We start from the raw sequence: 16,309 nt of genomic DNA on the forward strand, positions 1-16,309 counted from the left end.
CTTTTCTAATGATTTCTAGTTTAAAGTTTTATGCAGAATTTTATTTCAACACAAATCGTAAAGAAAATTTACACCAACTTTAGTATTAGTTAATAATTTATTACAACTACTACAATGATATTTACATCTTTGGTAATTTCAACGTTTTCTTTTTTTTCAATATTCTTGTCGTCGGTGTTTTGTTCACTTCGAACTATTTATTTGTGTACAAATTATTTCACAATCACTTAAATCGAATGGAATATCATTGACTGTTTTTTGTGTGTTTCAAAAATTTCTTTCGCTCGACTTGTCCGTCTTGTTAGTTAATCTCGTTTCGCAAGGGCCCGTAATCGCAGTTCTCCCACACAGTATTTTTCGTGCCTTGCGATGATCATCACGTCGTCATCGGTTAGATGTCGCTGTCGTCATCGTAATCGTACAGTGGTGGCACCATTGGAAGCGCCACTGGCGAATCCATCAGCAGGAAGTCGGCGCACTCTGGGTGACCTGGATGGACGTAGGGAAGAAAGAGACCGATTAGACTCCGTGTTGTATTTCACATCCATTGCGAGAAGTATATGAACCAAACAAAACTCTATAGAGGTTAAGGGAAGAGGTTAGCTCCACACTCGGCTTCTCGATTAAAGGGAAGGAATGGTAACATTCAGTTGTTAGGAAGGGTTATTCAGGAGGTTTGTTATTAGCATTCGTTACAAACGGAAATCGTGCGATTAGTATTTGCTCGGATCACGGGTTACAAGCCTAAGCTGCTCCTCAGTCTGTTCTCTTGCATTGGTTTTATTTCTATATAATTTTGGGTTTCCTGTTTTAGTATGCCACATTGATCCTACTAGTTGCTAGTGCTTTCCTGGTACAAAATTCCATCTAGATTATTGTTCTAGTTTTTTTTACGTCACAATGAAACACATCCTATCATATACAGTTTGTTTTATGTTTCCGCTACAATCATTGTCACTGTTTCATTTGATTTTTGATGCAGTGCTATCAGTATTATTTTTTTCCAAATATATTTGTTTTAAACTTCATCCATTCAAGTACTGATTGAATAATATGAACCTTAAACTAAAAAAATCGCCACTGACTGGTCGTGGTTGCGCGAATTCCTCTTCTATGGACCATCTCGCTGATTCCAATCACAACAATCTAGGCTGGACGTCGGGAAGGAGCTAGAACGAGACGGGATACACATTTAATGTTTAGTAGTAAGTCATTCAGGGGTGGAAATTTGGATTTTTGCAATTTGTTGGATGTACATGCAGGGTTCAATTTGTTTTAGCAAATAGTGTAGTAATAGAACAAGTTTCGTGCAACTATTTAATTCAATTTTTTTGTCATGCTTATTTCAAGAATACCTCTTGAATTATTGAACAGAAGTGCAGTTCCAGAAATACTGAGATCAAGAAACACCTTTAAATCATTTCAGGCCATATGGAAGCGTGAAATGCTAATGTAAGTTGCTATGCATGCCATTTACATTTTTTTTGTTGAACAGTGTCTAAATTAACGTTGTTTTGAAGAAATAATTTAACTTGATGTATCACCACGTAAAATATGCTTCTAATGTCCACGAATCTGCTTTTATTTGTTAGTCAAGACATTTAATATTTAAGAATTTATCAGGATTATCATTCCCCCTAATTCTGCGAGTCACGTGACTCTCTGTCACCGGTGAGGTGACAATTGTCACCTCGTGTGAGGTGACTCTCCGTGCAAATCAAATTGAGAGTCACCTCACACGAGGTGACAATTGTCACCTCACCGGTGAGAGAGAGAGTCACGTGACTCGCAGAATAGGGGGGATTGTGATTTTCATTCAAACTCAACTTTTTGGCTCAGCTCTGGTACTCTCTTCGGTCCCAAGTTAATCGATCTTCTTTCTTCTTCTTCGCATTTCAAGCTTATTGCATATCGCATATTAGCTTATTACGTGCTCTCAACTTAGTGTTCTAGATGCACTTCCACAGTTATTAATTGAGAGCTTTCGATGCCTGTACCATTTTTGCATTTATATGATTGTGTGGCAAGTCCAATCATACTTCTATGCCCAGGCAAGTCGAGAAATTTTCCAACCTGAAAAATTCCTAGACCGGACCGGGAATCGAACCCAGCCGCATCCAGCATGGTCTTGCTTTGTAGCTGCGCCTTAACCGACTGAGCTAAGGGAAGCCCCACCCGATGCACCCTTCGAAATATAGAAAAATCCACGAACCCCTCATTTTGTCTGTCAAACTTTCATAGCGAATCAAAACAAACATAGTGTAGTACTGGAATTTACACTAGAATGGGCTACGTTAGTCGATTTGCTTGGGACCAATAGGCTAGTCAAGTAGTGAGCCAATTTAAAATCGTTAGTTTCGTATTGATTGTTGGTACTAGAGCTGAGTCAAAAAGTTGAGCACGTTTCTTCGGGACCTTCTAGTCTTAGAGTTACCTCTATGGTAGTACTATGACGAGCACTTCAACGGTGATGCAGCAGAAAACGAAGGTGGCACGGCAACAGACCTTGGAGCACGTGCAGAAGACGACAGGCTACCGGCCCCTGATCTTCAAGAAGTTGAGGAGGAGATCGGTCGGCTGAAGAACAATAAAGCAGCTGGTTTATATTAACTATCAAGTGAGCTATTAAAATACGGTGGTGAAGCACTGACTAAAGCGCTCCACCATAGAGATAATTCTAAGACCAGAAGCTCCCGAAGAAACGTGCTCAACTTTTTGGCTCAGCTATGGTCATCGTATGCCCAATCTACAAAAGGGTGACCAGTTGGATTGCTGCAACTACCGCGCGATACTCTTCCAAATTCGAGGGGTACGCAATACAAAGAACCGGGTGCGTTGAAGTTAAAATACAATCAAAAGTACTTAAAGTAATTAATGCGTTTTGAAGTAGTACCACAAACGAAGTGACAGACGGAGCGGCTCAAAAACTTTGGTGACTAACCTGCTATTTCAATTTTTCAGTGTACCACATGGCAACACCACTAGTAGTAGTGGATTGTACCAACAATCAATACGAAACTAACGATTTTAAATTGGCTCACCACTTTAGTAGCCTATTGGTCCCAAGCAAACGATTAACGTACCCTATTCTAGTTGAAATTCTATTACTACACTATGTTTGTTTTGATTCGCTATGAAAGTTTGACAGATAACATCAGGGGTGTGTGGATTCATGCAGAACATGCAGGGGTGAGTGAAATAGCTTGGGACTGCTTGGGACCGTTGTCCTGGTACTGAGTGAGCCAAAAATAATAATGATTTTCTTCGGGACCCAGTGGTCTTAGAGTTACCTCTATGATTGTACCACATGGCAACACTACTACTGGATTGTACTAGTATTTTCACCAAATGTATTAGAATGTTTTGGTTCTATCTCTTTCACTCTACTCAAAACTGAAATGCATAAAAAAATGACAAAATGATTCACTCTTCGCACACTGCCAAAGAATTATTATACACAAAAACAACTTTGTTCAAATCAAAACAAAGAAACTAACCCATCTGGTGGATGATGGCACAAGCTTCCAAGAAAATTCTATTACAGAGAACCACATTATTTTAATGGATTTCTTCGCCAGTTAGTCGTCTGTCACTTCGTTTGTGGTAGTACTGACGGTAATTAAAATTATCTATCCATAATTAATGTAATTAAAAGTATTGAAAATGTAATTAATGTACTTTAATTACGAAATTTCAACTGTAATTTATGGAGTTAAAAAGTATAGATTGTGTAATTAATATAATTAAAGCAGTAGTTAATGGAATTAATTTAATTACTGCCGTTGCCTGTGTTGGAGTTAAAGGTTATTGCGTGCCCCTAGAACAAATTCTATGCCGCCGCCTGTCACCATTTGCAAGAGAGTTTGTGGGGCAATACCAGGCAGGATTCATGGGTGCCCGCGCTACCACGGACCAAATTTTCGCGATTCGGCAGAAATGCTGCAAATACAACCTACCCACACATCATTTGTTCATCGATTTCAAATCCGCATATTACTTAATCGATCGAGATCAGGTATGGTAGATTATGTACGAGTTTGGATTTTCGGATTCATCGTCCACACTGCAAAAATTGAGATACAACCGATTGAAAGCGTACCGACTCTAAATTGGCAGGGCTTTAGACAAAAAGTTATTATTATTTTACTTTAGACCCAGTGCTTATTTATACACCTGTAGGTATGCGCCAAACACTTGACCTAAAGTAAAATAATAACTTTTTGTCCAGAAGTCAAATCGATCTGCGATATTAGACAAAGTTGTTCTGCATAGTATTACCATAGAGGTAACTCTAAGACCACTGGGTCCCGAAGAAAATCATTATTATTTTTGGCTCACTCAGTACCAGAACAACGGTCCCAAGCAGTCCCAAGCTATTTCACTCACCCCTGCATGTTCTGCATGAATCCACACACCCCTGATGTTGTGTGTCAAACTTTCATAGCGAATCAAAACAAACATAGTGTAGTAATAGAATTTCAACTAGAATAGGGTACGTTAATCGTTTGCTTGGGACCAATAGGCTACTAAAGTGGTGAGCCAATTTAAACTCGTTAGTTTCGTATTGATTGTTGGTATTACCAATCTAAGTTAAAGGTTTGGTCAAATTTGAGTCATTTTTGACAAGCAAATGAATAGGTTTGTCCCGTTTTTCAGCCCATAACCAAATTCGTTCAAATTTGGCAGTTGTTGGGGACCTCAATAGAGTTCTCCACCATCGTTAGTATTGGTGAGAATTTTCACTAATACATGCATTTTACTGGTTGAAAATTAAAAAAAAAAACGAACCGCTGTCAAGTCAAACACTTTGACAGCTGATTTCGTGGTTGAAAATAATAAACAAATCGATTTTACACGGCTACGATCGCTAGGTTGTATTATTGAGATCCTGCTTCGAGAAGTCAATACACATCTAACTAGCTGTGAGAAGCAGGGGGTTGTGATACACCATAATGTTCATGGATCCACACTAAATTATGGATGTGTTCCAAAGCCTGACACCTGCTGTAACTGATAACTGTTAAATGCAAATGATACTGAAGTCTTGGAAAAACCATACAGAGGATTTTACTGAAATTTTGAAGCACCTAAAGATTTTTGAAATAATTTCTGAGCATCATGATATGATGAGAAAATATTTAAAAGACGAGATTAGGATTGCAGGGCAGATGGAAAACTGCAGAATAGTATCAACAATCAATACGAAACTAACGATTATAAATTGGCTCGCTACTTGACTAGCCTATTGGTCCCAAACAAATCGATGAACGTATCCCATTCTAGTATAAATTCCAGTACTATACCACACACGAAGTGACAGACGTTATTTCAATTTTTCAGTGCACCACATGGCTACACTACTACTAGATTGAACTAGCATTTTCACCAAATGTACTAGAATGTTTTGGTTCTATCTCTTTCACTCTACTCAAAACTGAAATGCATAAAAAAATGACAAAATGATACGCACTCTTTGCACACTGTCAAAGAATCGTTGTACACAAAATCAACTTTGTTCAAATCAAAAAAAAAAAAACAACTAACCCATCTGGTGGATGATGGCACAAGCTTCCAAGAAAATTCTATTACAGTGAACCACATTATTTAAATGGATTTCTTCGCCAGTTAGTCGTCTGTCACTTCGTTTGTGACTATGCTATGTTTGTTTTGATTCGCTATGAAAGTTTGACAGACAAAATGAGGGGTTCGTGGATTTTCCTATATTTCGAAGGGTGCATCGATTAGCTTGGGACCGAAGGAGAGTACCAGAGCTGAGCCAAAAAGTTGAACATGTTTCTTCGGGACCTTCTGGTCTTAGAGTTACCTGTATGATAAAAAAAATTAGCATTTGGCGTCATATTGGACAACCGCCACTGACAGCTGCTTTGGGAATTTTGAGTATTGTACCAAAATTTTTTTTTTGAAGCAGCGTTGCCAGAATGTTTTAATGCTTATCGGTATCAAAGGTTTTAAAAAATCGGTATTTATCGGTATTTACTATTTTAATTAATTTTAAATTTTTGCCTTTTTTGAAAGCGAAAATTTTTATCTTTTAGACTATGATCGGAAAAATCCGGAAGAAAACTCCGGGGAATGTTTGAATTAGCTTCTGGAGCAAGCTAAAAACAATATCGAGAGAAAGAAGAAAGAAGCTCTCCTGGAGGAAATTTGAGGAAAATTCTGAAAGAAGTCGGAAAATCATCCGCGAAACTTCCAAGACATAAATTGAGAAACTTCTGGCGAAAATTTAAAGAAACATTCAGAAAAAAAAATCGGATTTCACATTCAAATGAAGGCAGAAAAGTTTCAGAAATCGGAAATAAATTCCAGAAGTAGCCATTTACAGGGGAAGCCAGAAGGAGCTCGGAAAAACCTTCCAATAGAAGTAAAAAAAACCAACAAGACAAAATTCCAGAACTAGACTAAAGAAATTTCTGGGAGAAGTTTGTTTGAACTTCCTGGAGAAGATGGAAGAAACTTCCTAAGAAAGATTGGAGAAAAAAATCTGGAGGAAGTCGGAAGCCAGAGCGCTAACGGAACAGTCGAAAGAAACAAGGACATAATGCCGGAAGAAATAGCTCTTGGGGGATGTTCTAATGATCCAGAAAATTTTCCAAATGGTCATAAAACATCCCTGAAGACCCCGCTATGCCCCTGACGTTTTTGGAACATTCCTGAAATGTGCTTAGGAATATTCCATATTTCCTCGGGCTGTTTTGGAGTACTCAGATCATCTTTGAAATACTTGGAACTTCCCTGATTATGATGAGACTAATGGAATATCTCAAATCAACTTTGAAGGTCTCTAGACTTTCTTGAAGATTACGAAATTTCTTAAGCGCTCTCACAATTTTCTTGAATTTATTGTAACATCAGCATTAAAGTTCTCTGATCTTGCCGATTTTTCTAATTTTTAGAACACTGCCATGAATAAGTACGGAACTTCCCATAAAATGTTCATACAATGTGCTAATGTTCATGTAACTTCCCTTACGTTTCTTAAATTTACATGAGCCCCTCGGAACATTGCTGAAGTTTTCGGAAATTGCCTGAGTTTCTCGGAACTCATTTAAAATTTCCTTGAAATTCATTGATCTGTCATGATGTTCTCGGAGCTTCCTAAAGTTCTCTCAATTCTCCTGAAACTAATGGAACTTTCCTGAAAACCGTTAAATTTTCCAGAAGTTCTTTGTGAAGTATCCAAAATATTTATGATGTTTCCTTAAGTTCACTGGAGTTCGCTGGACCGGTTTTAGAGTTTCAACAGAAGTTATTGAAACATTCTTCAATTTATCAACACTTACTCAAAAGTCTGGACTTTTCTGAAGTTCAGAACTTCTTAAAAGTTTCTGCAGCTAGTGTGGATCCGCAATCAAAATCTGGAAGCATCCCTGAAGTTCCGGGAAAGTTGAAAAAAAAAACTGGCCGGAAAAGATGGAAGAATCATTCGAGCGAAGGTTGAAGAAACTTCCAAGGGAAGTCGAAATAAGTTTCCGAGAGGAGCCGTAAAATAATTTACGATGTAAGGTGGAAGAAAATTCAGGAAGTTAATTAATGTTTAAAAAGTATTTCCCGATTCCCCCCGAATTACCAGAAAGAGCCATCGACTGTTTTTCGATTCATGGGTATCCAAAAACGGTGAGGAAATTGAAAGATTAATCGAAAGAGTATCCATAAGACATTTATAAAAATGTTTTTTTTTATTTTAAGGGCTAAAAAAATTTGAGATATCCAAAAAGATGCAAGTCTCTCACAATAATTTTCTCCGAAATTTGAGCGCGGGTTGGCAATAATCATTTTCAATATTTAATAAAATCGGAATAAATCGGCATAAAACCTCAAAAATCGGTATTCTGAGGTATATCGGTATCTAGTTCAAAAATCGGTATAAATACCGATTAATCAGTATATCTGGCAACGCTGCCTTGAAGACCTTGTAGAACATTACAAAACAACAACACGTTAGGCGGAAGTTCGCTAGATAAATTGAAGAAAGCTGAAGCTATTTTAATTGAAAAGTAATTGAAACTGCTTGCCAGCGCAAATATACAGCATCCTCCGACCAACCTAACCTCTACACTACTTCATTACATGGTGGCATCCATCTTCACAGTTGTTTCGTAGACCGTAGGTGTACATGTGGTTCTAGCAAAGCCCGTAGGTGTACATGTGGTTCTAGCAAAGCCTGAGTGATAATCTACTGATAATCCAGCCGATCTTGTCGAAAATATCAACTAGTTCATTCCGCCTTCAACCGAGCCTTCGGTTCATGATAATAATTTCCGGTTGTGATTTGTTTCGTAGTCTACATTTCTATTACGGAATTTTGGTTGTGTCTGTACATTTTTAGAATGAAATTTCGTTACAAAATAAGATTCCTTTGAATTGGCAATACCTAATGAAGCAAACAACCAGAAGACTTCACGGAGATCTTTGATCACCTGCAGATCTTTTAAAATTTACTGGTCAACATGGCATTATGCAGCCATTCCATAGCAAAACGATATCTAAACCAACAATTGAAATAGGTGGAACAACGAAACGTATCAATGGCTTTAAACGTAAATTCCTCGATAATCAAAACACATCGAAGCAATCCATCACCACCATCTGATAGAGCATACGTCCTTTATTGGATGGCATGGTTGTTTTGCGTGTGAGTGGTTTGATTCTCGCGGAATTGATGATGATGGTCCCGCCTCTTACCCCTACAAAGGTTTGAGCTGGACGATTTATCTTTAAGATAATTAAATATGACATTTTAACCAGGTTGGCAAACAAAATCGAACTGGTTTCAGTTACAGATATAAATTCCCTCTAGAGTTTACAGTTGCTTCACAGCGATATAAATGTTGAAAAGCTCAGGCGTCCACCTCTTAGTTCGCCTTTTTGTCCACCTAAAATATTCATAAGTATTACAAGCAATCAAGAGTTAATGAACAACCTTTTTTTTTTTTTTTTTTTTTTATAGTCACTTTAACACTCTTGGGTCATTCGTGACTTGTCCGGGGGTGAGATTTGAACTCGTGACGTTGGCGTGAGAGGTATGGATGTTAACCACTACGCCGGGGTCGCCCCCTAATGAACAATCAACAAAGCATCCTATTACACTAGTAACCCCGCAATCTGATGCTGTCATAATTTTCAGCAATGTCAGGAATGCTCACGAACCCCCAACATTTGCCAGAAAACTTACTACTAACTCAAGGTATCTTCCAAATAAGCTTCAAAATTGCATTTTTTTTTATTAAATGTTAAATTCAGTCCTCTATATCCGTAATACGCGCGCGAGGCTCAAACCTTTGTAGACTACTATTTTTTTTTTACTACTACTATTAAATCAAATATCAAAAATCCATCATCACCATCGTGGCGAACAAAATAGTTTTTGCAGTGCTACAATAATTATTAAAAAGTCGTTATAACAGCTATCCATACAAAGTAATCCGTTAAAAATAACTTCGTCAAGATACATAATTTGTCAATTCATAAAAAAAAATCACTGGATAACCGTTCAAAAGACAGTTTTAACGTGTGAAATGCAATGTCTCTTAAATTCTGCTAATGTTGTTGAACGTTTAATGTGTCTAGGCATCGAATTGAAAACATTTATTCCTTTAAAAAATAATGAATTCTGTGAAGCACAAGTCAAGAAATGTGGTGTTCTTATTTCATCCGCGTTTCTAGTATTATATCTATGAAAGTCACTTCCTCTTTCAATTCGATCACACAAATATCGAGGCAGCAAACCGTTAACTAGTTTAAAAATGAACACCATAGTCAAATATACAATTCTTTGCTTCACCGACAACCATTGTAAGGCGTCTAGCATCAAAGTTGAGGAAGTGAATCTATTACATCTCAAAATCAAACGCATTATTTTATTCTGCAAGCGCTGTAATCTCGATATTTGTGTTGCATTGGACAGAAATAAAATGGATGGGCAAAAGTCTAGATGAGGAGAGATGATTGATTTGTATAGCTGTATTTTACTGGCAATAGTTAAATCGTTTTTCAATCGACATAGAATTCCATACTTCTTGGCAATTTTCTTGATGACATTGTCAATGTGAGAGTTGAACTTAAGTTTGTCATCAATAATCACGCCAAGATATTTAATCTCCTGAACGCGATCAATAGTCTCATCATCAATTACAACAGAGACGTTCTCATTTAATCGATTCCGCGAAATTACCATAAATTTAGTTTTACTTGTATTCAATTTTAACTGCTTACACTTCAACCATCTACTTAGATACTGCAAATCTTCATTCAAGTGTGAGACGGCAACTTCTAAATCCTTAGCTGCAATGAATAACACAGTATCATCTGCAAAAAGGTTAATGTCGCAAAACCGTAAAACACGTCGCAAGTCATTAATATACATAATAAATAAAAGGGGCCCTAATACACTTCCTTGGGGCACTCCAAGGTTGTTCCCCACGGGACTGGAAACAGAATCATTAAAAACAGTCCGTTCAGTTCTGTCAGACAAATAGCTTTCAAACCATTTATATGCAGTACTCGTAATTCCAAAGCGCTTGATTGTACTTAACAGTAAGGGCCTAGAAATTGTTTCAAAAGCGCGTTTCAGATCCAAGAAAACAGCAACAATCGTATCTTTATGCTCCAAGTTGTCTTTCCACTTTGCTAACACCAAATTCAATGCAGTTTTACAAGAATGACCTTCCCGATATCCCGATTGTTCTGGTATCAACAAAGAGTTGCTATTCAAATACTCCAACAGCTGGCCTTTAACAACAAGTTCTAAGATTTTCTCTAATGTGTGCAACATGTTGATGGGACGAAACTCTTCGGCTTTAATCGTTTCAGCAACTTTTTGAATAGGAATCACTAAGGATTCCTTCCAAATTTGTGGCACATGTCCATTCTGCAATGATTCATTAATAAGGTCCAGAAAGATGTGGCCAATGACATGAAAGCAATCTTGAATAACTCTAGCATTAACATTATCTACTCCAGCCGATTTTCCTAATGAAAAACAAATAACTCTAAGTTCATCTAATGTAATTGGGTGAAAAACTTCAAATCTGCAACTACTATTAACTGGCTGTTTTATTTCGTCAGGTTCATCGACCAATTCAATAGATTGATTAATCAATGAAACACTGTCTACGAAATAATCATTAAACTTAGATGCAATTACTTGTTTTGACTGTTCTAATGTGCCATTAAAAGTTATGGACCGCGGTTTGCAATTACTAGGTTTTAATAAAGATTTCAATATTTTCCATAACTCTTTGCTGTTGTTTTGATGCTGATCAATCTTCCTATGAACATATTCACAACGAGTTTTATTTATCGATTGTGAATACTTATTACGCGCGATTGTGTACCTAGTCCAATGATTGTCATTATTAGATCTACAAAACTTTTTGTACAATTTGTCCCTTTTGCGTTTAAGACGCAAAAGATCCAAATTGTACCAGCTGTTCGAGTTTTTCAAAGAAACAAACTTTTGCTCAACTAGTTGATTGGTACACGTTTTCAAAGCGTTATTAAGAACAGATGTAGATTCATCTAAGTTACCGTCCGCGAATGGAAAATCCAGGCTTCTCTCAACAAGATTTGAAACAGCTTGCTTCGAATATTTCCTCCAGCACTTCAATTTTACAAAATTATCGTTATCGTTAACATGGTCTAAGACATTAATCACTAAAGTCTCATGATCGGTTATTTTAAAATCAGTATCCGTAACTGAACAAATGGAATCAAAATTGGAATAAACGAGGTCAATTAAAGTTCTACTGTGCCTGGAAATACGCGTATATTCATTTACCGTTTGCTTTAAATTAAAAAACTCAGCTAAACGCTTCAAATGATTCGAATTATGGTTATCACGCCAATTAATATTAAAATCACCAGCCAATATATTTAATTTACTACAATCAAGGAATGTCTCGAGCCAGTTCTCTAAAACTTCAACAAAACGCTGGTCACTAGAACTGGGAGAATGATACAAAACACCATAATTACCCATCTTCATGCCACGTACAACTGTAATGCCCAAGAACCAGTTGCCATCAATAACTTCGTTGGTACGAAGGTTGAATTGAACTGATTCTTTGACATAAATAGCAACACCGCCATTGTGTCTAGAATGTGATAAACAAGCAGCAACAATATATCCCGGAATACTATACTGATCAAAAGCTTCAGTTTCTACAATATGAGTTTCAGATAATAAAACTAAAAGAGGACGTTTTTCCTCAACAATCTGACGTAATGCTACGTAGTTTGTTGACAACCCCGCAATATTCAAATATAAAAAATCGAATTGATTCACATTCCTGGAACTTGGCTGCTATTTATTGAAACGCAAGCTGCTTTTCTTCTGATCAAAAAGTCTTTTATAGAGCAAACATTCCGAGCTAAATGCGGCATGGTTGACGTCCAAGTTCATTTTTCGTTCTTTATTCATTTTCAAACAATCAATACATTTCAATACAGTTGACGTACACTCCGACGTTTTGTGTTGTTGGCTGCACCTAGAGCATCTATCACAATTTTTGCAATCCATGCTCTTGTGCCCAAATTCTCCACATTTGAAGCATCTCAACACATTAATCGCGGGAACTATCGAGCACCGATCAAACCCTACATTTACTTTTTTCGCACATAACAAACATTTATAAGTATCGACATCGACTTCAATTGCAACACTAAACTTGTTATAAGTGAAGCGTGGATTTTCAAACATGTTCACTACCTTAACATCATTTATAGCGATGTCTTCATTTTGACTTTTTAAGTAGTCAATGAAGACATCGGAGGAATACTGTTCGCTCATGCCCACTATTTTCAATCTTGGCACCGAAGTGGGAACAACAGCACTATATTTTTCACCCAGATTGCTTTCAATACCATTTTTCACTTCACTTACGTTTGCTCCTGTTGCACACTCAACAATAATGGAGCCATCTTTACCATTCCTAAAATTACTGATTTTGTGTGTTTTTGGATCCAACTGAGTTTTTAAAAACTTACGAGTATCTTCGCAAGGTTGTTTGGACTCTTTCGGTTTAATCACAATGACTGGACGAGTCTTACGATTTTCTGGTTTGTTACTTTTACTATTACTGTTACTATTAGTTTTACTTTGACTAATACGACTATGTCTTTTTACAACATCCGCAAAACTCGCATTTTCTTGAAAAACAACATCATCATCATGATCACTATTACTAATTACTAATTTACGTTTTTTGCGTCTGGTATTTTTGTCCGATTCCGACTGAATCGTCCTAGATGAACTGCACGGATCATTCTTTACAGCTAATTGGTTTTCCGCATCAATTTTAAAAAATGAACTTTTCATATTATCCAATTTCTCACAAATCAAATTTTCAAGACCATTTACATTTATTCTAATATCTGCCATCCCGCTTTTAACCGCGATGTCCACCTGAGCAGCAATGTGATCTCGCATGCCAGTGATCGAGTCCGAGAGTTGAAAAACCTTCTTCATCTCTTCCTCTATCCTTTTGACGCGCGAGATCAGATCATTCTGCTCGTCACAACTCTGATCTGATAGACAACTATCACACTTGAACAGAATATTTACATTATCTGCTATAAGCCTGGCCGCAGTCTTAGTGAGTGCCGCACAAGCGAAATGGAACGTTCCATTGCACGGACCTACACACGTAACTGGGAGCCCACTCATAGCAATAGACTGCTCGCATACATTACACACATCCATTCTACCAAATTAAACGCTAACACTGTTAGCAGCAGACATATACAGGGGAGGAGAACACAAAATAAAATTTTACCGCCACAGCTCACTATACAAATCAATAGCGCGCCGGGGGGAAAATACAAAATTAAACAAAAACTAGTTGCTAGGCAACCTTTCCTCTACTTATCCTGTTAGAAAAACACCACGGGCACGCGTTGGAATAATCCTTTCGCGGCACACGCCACTATTTCACACGAAATTATTAATTTATTTTCACAGCACAACTCAACAAAAACACTACTTTGTACGCCATACTACCACATATTGTATTGTATTGTATTGTATTGTATTGTATTGTATTGTATTGTATTGTATTGTATTGTATTGTATTGTATTGTATTGTATTGTATTGTATTGTATTGTATTGTATTGTATTGTATTGTATTGTATTGTATTGTATTGTATTGTATTGTATTGTATTGTATTGTATTGTATTGTATTGTATTGTATTGTATTGTATTGTATTGTATTGTATTGTATTGTATTGTATTGTATTGTATTGTATTGTATTGTATTGTATTGTATTGTATTGTATTGTATTGTATTGTATTGTATTGTATTGTATTGTATTGTATTGTATTGTATTGTATTGTATTGTATTGTATTGTATTGTATTGTATTGTATTGTATTGTATTGTATTGTATTGTATTGTATTGTATTGTATTGTATTGTATTGTATTGTATTGTATTGTATTGTATTGTATTGTATTGTATTGTATTGTATTGTATTGTATTGTATTGTATTGTATTGTATTGTATTGTATTGTATTGTATTGTATTGTATTGTATTGTATTGTATTGTATTGTATTGTATTGTATTGTATTGTATTGTATTGTATTGTATTGTATTGTATTGTATTGTATTGTATTGTATTGTATTGTATTGTATTGTATTGTATTGTATTGTATTGTATTGTATTGTATTGTATTGTATTGTATTGTATTGTATTGTATTGTATTGTATTGTATTGTATTGTATTGTATTGTATTGTATTGTATTGTATTGTATTGTATTGTATTGTATTGTATTGTATTGTATTGTATTGTATTGTATTGTATTGTATTGTATTGTATTGTATTGTATTGTATTGTATTGTATTGTATTGTATTGTATTGTATTGTATTGTATTGTATTGTATTGTATTGTATTGTATTGTATTGTATTGTATTGTATTGTATTGTATTGTATTGTATTGTATTGTATTGTATTGTATTGTATTGTATTGTATTGTATTGTATTGTATTGTATTGTATTGTATTGTATTGTATTGTATTGTATTGTATTGTATTGTATTGTATTGTATTGTATTGTATTGTATTGTATTGTATTGTATTGTATTGTATTGTATTGTATTGTATTGTATTGTATTGTATTGTATTGTATTGTATTGTATTGTATTGTATTGTATTGTATTGTATTATATTGTATTGTATTGTATTGTATTGTATTGTATTGTATTGTATTGTATTGTATTGTATTGTATTGTATTGTATTGTATTGTATTGTATTGTATTGTATTGTATTGTATTGTATTGTATTGTATTGTATTGTATTGTATTGTATTGTATTGTATTGTATTGTATTGTATTGTATTGTATTGTATTGTATTGTATTGTACGGGTCTAATATTTTGCGATAAGGAACAAAACTACAAATTTTTACGAAATTCTGAGAACCACTACATCGTTTTGCCATGAAATGGCTGTATGAGTGAAAATCTAAGAAATCTTATTTGAGTTGGAGATTCCAAAGGGAAATATTATTCAAATGATTATTCAGTCACTTCTTGCCCATTGGATATTTAACGGATCATGGAGGGATTAGGGAGGATATTGAGTTAGGGAAGTCAGTTTGGGTAATCTTTATGGGAAGAGTGGTTCAAGTAGCCTGAATTTTCATCGAGAGTTCACTGAATATCCACAGGAGTTTATGGAGACGTTTGATTACTGATTTTGACTAGTTGGACAATTTAAGATCTTCAGAATAAAACCTAATGGATATTAAGTATTTAAAAAAATCCAGAGGGAATTATGAAGATCATTGATTACTTGGAAAATTTTATGAAAATTCTGGTAACATGTGAGAATATGTGAGCATCGAGATTTCAATTGTTGTATGGTTGAAGATCTTCAGAATAATACCTGATACACCTGAAGGAGAACTGTGCTCTGCCAACGTGGCATTATGAGCTTTAACTCCTCAGGATAGTTGTTTTAGACTTCAGCTTTATCAGATATCATACTGAAGTTCTTCAACTGCCCAACAATTCAATTTGCATCTCTCAGATGTGAGTCACAGCTCTGCTTAATCCAAATTGATTTTATTTCCAAAACTTTTATAATAATTGAAGTCGCATTTTTAGTTGATTTTGATCACTATTTGACTATCATCAGCCCTGATACGAATTAATGTTTGAATCAAAATATTCCCCTGTCTTAAATATATAACTTCAATCCCAAACATTTCCATGCATCAAGTTCTATTCCCACCCGCTCACATTTCTAATAACGATAAACCTCCAAAACTCTCGGCAACCCACTTTTCC

General features: G+C 35.7%; 1 protein-coding gene across 4 annotated transcripts in view; it reads right to left on the reverse strand.

Moving 5' to 3' along the window:
- Nucleotides 1–78: 78 nt before the first annotated feature.
- The window catches only part of vn (vein), a 237,877-nt gene continuing 221,646 nt past the window's right edge, over nucleotides 79–16,309 (reverse strand). For 2 of the 4 annotated variants that reach the window (XM_065234626.1, XM_065234623.1), the window contains exon 7: nucleotides 79–489. In XM_065234626.1, the coding sequence (XP_065090698.1) occupies nucleotides 460–489 (30 nt within the window). In that variant the 3' untranslated portion in view covers nucleotides 79–459. Of the gene's footprint in view, nucleotides 490–1,080; nucleotides 1,170–16,309 lie in introns of those variants that run through there. The other 2 variants (XM_065234625.1, XM_065234627.1) reach the window with 1 other exon arrangement.

This window comes from Ochlerotatus camptorhynchus, unplaced genomic scaffold (genome assembly GCF_037179485.1).
Source record: "Ochlerotatus camptorhynchus isolate MF236.1 unplaced genomic scaffold, CSIRO-AGI_Acam_v1.1 ptg000434l, whole genome shotgun sequence".
Classification (NCBI taxonomy): domain Eukaryota; kingdom Metazoa; phylum Arthropoda; class Insecta; order Diptera; family Culicidae; genus Ochlerotatus; species Ochlerotatus camptorhynchus.